This window comes from Oncorhynchus mykiss, chromosome 2 (assembly GCF_013265735.2).
Source record: "Oncorhynchus mykiss isolate Arlee chromosome 2, USDA_OmykA_1.1, whole genome shotgun sequence".
NCBI classification, from domain to species: Eukaryota; Metazoa; Chordata; class Actinopteri; order Salmoniformes; family Salmonidae; genus Oncorhynchus; species Oncorhynchus mykiss.
The window spans coordinates 92,109,521-92,116,655 of NC_048566.1; the positions used below are offsets into that span (position 1 = coordinate 92,109,521).

General features: G+C 42.2%; 1 protein-coding gene across 2 annotated transcripts in view; it reads left to right on the forward strand.

The window, feature by feature from the left end:
* Positions 1–6,891, forward strand: part of LOC110499798 (alpha-1,3-mannosyl-glycoprotein 4-beta-N-acetylglucosaminyltransferase C) — a 30,098-nt gene extending 23,207 nt beyond the window's left edge. The window contains exons 1-4 of one of the 2 annotated variants that reach the window (XM_021576873.2): positions 980–1,390; positions 5,051–5,193; positions 5,277–5,424; positions 5,540–6,891. In XM_021576873.2, coding sequence (XP_021432548.2) covers positions 5,065–5,193; positions 5,277–5,424; positions 5,540–6,726 — 1,464 coding nt within the window. In that variant the 5' untranslated portion in view covers positions 980–1,390; positions 5,051–5,064 and the 3' untranslated portion in view covers positions 6,727–6,891. Of the gene's footprint in view, positions 1–979; positions 1,391–5,050; positions 5,194–5,276; positions 5,425–5,539 lie in introns of those variants that run through there. The other variant, XM_021576866.2, reaches the window with a different exon arrangement.
* The last annotated feature ends 244 nt before the right edge of the window (positions 6,892–7,135 follow it).

Below are 7,135 nucleotides of genomic sequence, written 5' to 3' on the forward strand. Positions count from 1 at the left end.
TTTTGTTTGCCCCATGTTTAAGAAGGGTTTTTCAACAGAATTGGTGGAATGAATACACCCCTGATCACACGTAAACACAGATCATTTTCATAGCAGCCACGTTGTATTCCTTCTCGCCTCAATGTACTCTCCTCCTCTCACCTTTTTCCTTCTTTTGTGGACTTCAATGCACAACACATCAGCTGTACGTAACCAGGCAAATAACCTTTCCAAGCCAAACCATGTCCTAACCGTTACACACAGGGTACATCGTTGTCCCCATATTAGCTCAAGTAATGTCCTAGTCAACATAGCTAATAGAACTGATGCGTTAGTAAACCCGCTACAATCGTGCAGTAACGTTAGTGTAAAGTCAATAAGCAGTTTAGCAGTTACACTGGCGGGCCCCGGTGGCAATACGTTAATAAAACCAAAAGCTTACCTTGACTTGGAAGAGTTCCAGTGTTGTATTGGATAGTCATAGCCAACTAGCTAACATGGCCTACCTCGGTTTGAGCCGGGTGTTTGTAAGTTAAGTTAAACTGAAAGTGAAAAAAACATAATAATCTCTCCCTCTCTCTCTTTCTCTTGCTTCTACTTCATTCTTGACTAAATCAATTTGCTTAAAACTGTTCAACTATTGTCTTTCTCTCTCTATGAGTCAACTACTCACCACATTTTTTGCACTGCAATGCTATCTAGCTGTAGTCTATGCTTTCAGTACTAGATTCATTCTCTGGTCCTTTGATTGGGTGGACAACATGTCAGTTCAAGCTGCAACAGCTTCGATAGGTTGAAGGACGTCCTCCGTAATTTGTCATAATTACTGTGTAAGTCTATGGAAGGGGGTTAGAACCAAGAGCCTCCTAGGTTTTGTATTGAAGTCAATGTACCAAGAGGAGGATGGAAGCTAGCTGTCTTCCGGCTACACCATGGTTCTACCCTACAGAGTGCTGTTGAGGCTACTGTAGACCTTCATTGCAAAACAATGTGTTTTAGTAAATTATTTGGCGAAATGTCAATATATTTTTATAGTTTTATCCAAAACTTTTTTATTGTTTACAATTTTTATTTTTATGAAATTCACTGAGGAGGATGGTCCTCCCATTCCTCCTCAGAGGAGCCTCCACTGGAATGTTTAGTGTTAGAGAAAATGTGGATATTATTTAAATCTCTTTAGGTCAAAATGTTTCACAGAGCTCTAGCTTGGCTTCCTGAACTCGTTAGGAACTCGCCTCCCACATCAGTCTATGACAAACAGAAAGTGTTTTTTTGTTTAAAATCTATGAATTATTTTAGATGAATGGCTATAAATCTCTGAATGTGCTACAATGTAACGATGGTATTCTTTGTCAGTGGCTGAGCTGTAGGAGCCAAGAGTTGATGGACAGTCGGAAGAGCGAATGAAATGGTAGGTGGGACATCCCAGCTTCAAGTGGTTTCAGATTTCCTACACTATTTCACACAGATACAGAAAAAATGACTGTCCGTGGGAACAAGGGCTTTTGCTCAATGCAAGCCATTTCGATCTACATGTCGATTGTTAAGCAAAAATGATGGTCGGAACCGGTACCAGAAAGGACACCTTATATTTAAGAGGTTTTAATTAAAGGAATCCTGTGGCTACATACATATTGGCCAGCAAATCTCAGCTGCATTTCCAGCTCCTCATAGCTGTGTGCATGTCTGATGGATATATCCATATCATTTGGAAGAAGTACCCCATCTTCCTATTTCCTCTTCCTTGTTGTTTCAATCGTCATTGCTATTGTTATTAGTGACGTTATGAATGTTTTCCCCGAGACACAATAAAACAAACTGAAATGTCCACTAACACCCATGACCAAGATAATCGATTTCTCTTTCCTCCAGCTGAGCTCTGACATCCCCACACAAACAAGAGGAGAGAAAGAGCAGGCCAGGCCAGGCTCAGTGCCCATCATCACTCATCCTGAACACCAGGCAATAATCCTCCATGCATTTCCAATCTGAGACAGAATGAAACAAGGTGACAAAATGGACTCCACAGTCCGTCACAGCCCAGCAGCACTGTGCAGGGTGGGGTGGGGGGTGAGAGGACACTCAATGACACCATAACCATATTCAGCGTCACTGCTATTTGGAAGGAGAGAGACGGCCATTGTTTATGGACTGCTATAGCTGAGTGAATAAATGGCATAGCTTTATGTACACCATGATCATATGTTGAATATCATATTTTAAGGCTATGGATAATAACAGTCATCATCCATTCAATAAGGGCCTCATAGATCAAGTAGCTGACTGGGTTGGTTGAAGAGATTGGTGTCACATGGTGGCCACTTGTCATTTTTACAGGATAAATGTGACTGTAATTTGTAGTATAATTTAGTATTTTTAGTGGTGAATTTGATTAAATTGTAGGTTTAAGACCAATGAAGCTCTTCTGTGGCTGGCTGGTTGCAGTTCTTCAGCCCACACTGTAACATCACATTACTGTGCTGAAGACTGAACACACAGTGTTGGGCAAGAATATTTGAAGAGGCCGGTGCAAAGCTTGGAGAACTTTAAACTCGACTCACTGGTCCCCATGTTTGACAAGGCAACAACAAGTTGGCTGATGCAGAAATAGACTGGCGCCTAGGCTGCATGTTACCTGAATGTTGACAGCAAACAAATGAACAATAGTGTTTACCAAAATGGCTTTGTTGTACAACACACCCGCTTATTAAAATGGCATCTCATTAGCCGCGTTGAGCAGCCGTTTTACAAAAGATTAATTGGCTTTTTTTAATGCACTTTTTCTTCATTATCATTCTGTCTTGCAAATGGATTGACTCGAACAGCGATGTATATTCATATTAATTTTACAGGAAGTTTGGAAATTGTTAGGAAATGAGCCAAAGGTGGACCTCGGCTGGTGTGCTGGCAGTTAGTTGTCTGTAAAGACCATATTCACCTCTTCAATAATATGTTTTTCTTTATGGGAAGAGTACGATCAATTTGTTCCTGTCAGCATACATTCATCTCAGAGGCTGTTTATACTGTACATTACAGAAAATGTTCATTTGTAAATCAGACAACCCTGCAATAGCACAGCTCATATTTCTACCAATATACTGCAGGTCTGTCAGCAACACTTCCAGGTACACCAAACTCTCTCCCACTTCTGTCCTATATTGGGGAACAATATGCTCCTATTGAATAAGGCTTTTGATCCAAGCTGCTTCCAGAGTGAAAGCTCTCTGAGTATTTACCTTTAAGATCAGAAGGAAACATGAAAGGCTTTGTGGTTCCATCAGTGGCGAGCGTAACGAGGACGGGAGGAATGATTCATGTGTAAACGAGCCTCTCCCAGGCCCTTCTCAGAAGTTTGCACTTTGACCCAGATTAGCTCTCTGCCAGAAGCCCACTGGGAATGGCTGGAGATGGAGGGCCGTACAACATACTGTACAAGTGTGTGTATGTCTCCGCGTACACACATGCACACATGCACACCACACATACATACACACACTCGCACACACACACAGTACATTACATGTATACATATGCATATCACCGATCCTCTGCCAAGTTTCACAGAGCGTGCGAGACCTGGAGAGGCCTACAAGCCACAGTGTCTCGTAACCACTGTGACATTTGGTGGAGGATCGGTGATGATCTGGGGGTGCTTCAGAAAGGCTGGAATCGGTCAGATTTGTCTTTGTGAAGGACGCATGAATCAAGCCACGTACAAGGTTGTCCTGGAAGAAAACTTGCTTCCTTCTGCTCTGACAATGTTCCCCAACTCTGAGGATTGGGTTTTCCAGCAGGACAATGCTCCATGCCACATAACCAGGTCAATCAAGGTGTGGATGGAGGACCACCAGATCAAGACCCTGTCATGGCCAGCCCAATCTCTCCAGACCTGAACCCCATTGAAAACCTCTGGAATGTGACCAAGAGGAAGATGTATCGTCACAAGCCGTCAAACAAAGCCGAGCTGCTTGAATTTTTGCACCAGGAGTGGCATAAAGTCCCCCAACATCAATGTGAAAGACTGGTGGAGAGCATGCCAAGACGCATGAAAGCTGTGACTGACAATCAGGGTTATTCCACCAAATGTTGATTTCTGAACTCTTCTTAAGTTAAAACATTAGTATTTTGTTGTTTAAAAATAAATATGAACTTATTTTCTTTGCATTATTCGAGTTCTGACATCACTGCATATTTGTTTTATTATTTTGACCAGTTGTCATTTTCTGCAAATAAATGCTCTAAATGACAATATTTTTATTTGGAATTTGGAAGAAATGTTGTCAGTAGTTTATAGAATAAAACAATGCCAGCAGCATACCACCCTGCATACCACTGCTGGCTTGCTTCTGAAGCTAAGCAGAGTTGGTCCTGGTCAGTTCCTGTATGGGAGACCAGATGCTGCTGGAAGTGGTGTTGGAGGGCCTGAGGTCATTATAGATCCTATGGCACTTATCGTAAGAGTAGGGGTGTTAACCCTGGTGTCCTGGCTAAATTCCCAATCTGGTCCTCAAACCATCACGGTCACCTAATAATCCCCAGTTTACAATTAGCTCATTCATCCCCCTCCTCTCCCCGGTAACTATTCCCCAGGTCGTTGCTGCAAATGAGAATGTGTTCTCAGTCAACTTACCTGGTAAGATAACAAATAAATCTGTTCATTTTACCCAAACACAGTAAACACATAAACAGTAAAACCAGAGAAACTGATCATTTTGCAGTGGTCTCTTAATTTTTTCCAGAGCTGTACATACTTTACATATGCATACATGCACTGCTGAATTCAAACAAGCACAAAAAACACACTGTACAGGCAGTTCTGTGTACGCACTCACATAGACATACTGTACATTCAACAAAACTGTATTGACTTTGGGGGGTGTAGATCAATATCACCTACCAGACAGTCTATAGACAATCTTTTGCGAATGAAAACTACCAATTTGTTCAAACAACTTGCTTTAGGGGATTAAATAAAAATCTTCCAGTGAGCTCTACAGAAAATCTGTGCGCATCAATGATATCCTTTAACTGATTAGGCTCTGTTTTAATGCTGTTATTTCTCTTCCACCAGTGACTGTCACCATCATGAGGCTGGTGTGGAAGTCCCTGGACAAGATGAGGTGTTTCCGTAAACGCTCCACCATCCCCTTTCTGGGGGTCCTGATCACCTGTCTCCTCTTCTTCAATCTCTACATGGAGGATGGATACATGATGGTAGTCTGTCTCTGGATCTTCCTTCCTATGATGTCATATTTGTATTTTACATTTTGAGTAACAATGCTGTCGTCGTTTTTTAGGAGGCGGGTAAAAGACCTCTGAGAGAGACATCAATGCATCCTTCAAACACTGAGAGATATGTTCACACCTTCAGAGACCTCACTAATTTCTCTGGAACCATAAACGTCACATATCGTTACCTCGCTGGGACCCCACTGCCCCGAAAGAGTAAGTATACCTATTAATATACCTGTAGAGACACAGGTATTTCATCCTGAAAGTCATTGATTTGTCTTTTTTATTATTATTATTTATATAGTCATATCAATGTTTGTGTTTACAGAATATCTAACCATTGGATTGTCATCCGTGAAAAGAAAAAGAGGAAATTACCTCATGGAGACGATCAAATCTATTTTTGACCAGTCCAGTTATGAGGAGCTGAAAGAGATTGTGGTGGTGGTCCACCTGGCAGACTTTGACCTGGCCTGGTGTGAAAACCTGGTGCAGGACATCTCCAGGAAGTTTGCCCACCACATCATCGCTGGGCATCTCCTGGTGATCCATGCCCCTGAGGAGTACTATCCATCACTGGATGGGCTAAAAAGGAACTACAATGACCCAGAGGACAGGGTACGATTCCGCTCCAAGCAGAACGTGGATTATGCCTTTCTCCTCAACTTCTGCACCAACCTCTCTGATTTCTACATGATGCTGGAGGATGATGTGCGCTGCTCACGGAACTTTCTGACATCCCTGAAGAAGGTGGTCACCTCCAGGGAAGGCTCCTACTGGGTGATGCTGGAGTTCTCCAAGCTTGGCTACATAGGGAAGCTCTACCACTCAAGAGACCTGCCACGCCTGGCCCACTTCTTGCTCATGTTCTACCAGGAGATGCCCTGTGACTGGCTCCTCATTCACTTCCGGGACCTGCTTGCCCAGAAAGACGTGATCCGCTTCAAGCCCTCCTTGTTCCAGCACATGGGCTACTACTCCTCATATAAAGGGGCAGAGAACAAGTTGAAGGATGATGACTTTGAAGAAGACTCCATTGATATCCCTGACAACCCTCCTGCTAGCCTGTACACAAACATTCATGTATTTGAAAACTATGACGCCACCAAGGCTTATAGCAGTGTGGACGAATACTTTTGGGGGAAACACCCCTCTACCGGAGACTTCTTTGTCATTATCTTACACGAACCAACTCAAATCAGCAAGATAAAAATCGTGACAGGAACGGACGATCGTCAGAACGATATCCTGCACCATGGAGCTCTGGAAGTAGGAGAGAAGCTGGTGGGGACAAAGAGAGGAAGGCAGTGTTCTTCCTACATCACGTTAGGGGAGTTTAAATATGGTAACATTGAGGTTCAAGACGTGGACCACAAGATTGCCTTTGACATTGAGTGTGTTCGTATTGTGGTGACTGCCAGTCAGAAAGAATGGCTGATCATTAGGACTATAAGTCTGTGGACGACACAACCTCCCAGTCAATGGTACACGGAGGGACCATACCGTTTAGACTAAAGTTTTATATTCACGGGCCTATTCATTTATATTGATTATATGTTGGAGGCTCTATGGTTTCTTTTCTTATCCATTATATTTGACATACAGTAAATATTTGAGGATTTGGACATTAATTGGGTTCAACGTTGTATTTTTGTTATAAAATAAAATGCAGACAAATGTGTTTCCGTTTCTAAAAGAGCACTTAACAAAGTTAGTGATTTTCACAGTTTTACAGAAAATATCATCTCTATCATAACAAACCGTTCATAAACCAGTCAATATCTAATTTGCAGAGAAATGACCTGTGATTGCCTTTTCTTCATATGTTTTCTCAATAGCAGATGTATAGCAGCCATGTATTTAATGTTGCAGCAATTATACTGACACAAGTGTGTTTTAAGATTCCTGTGTTATTTCATTGTCA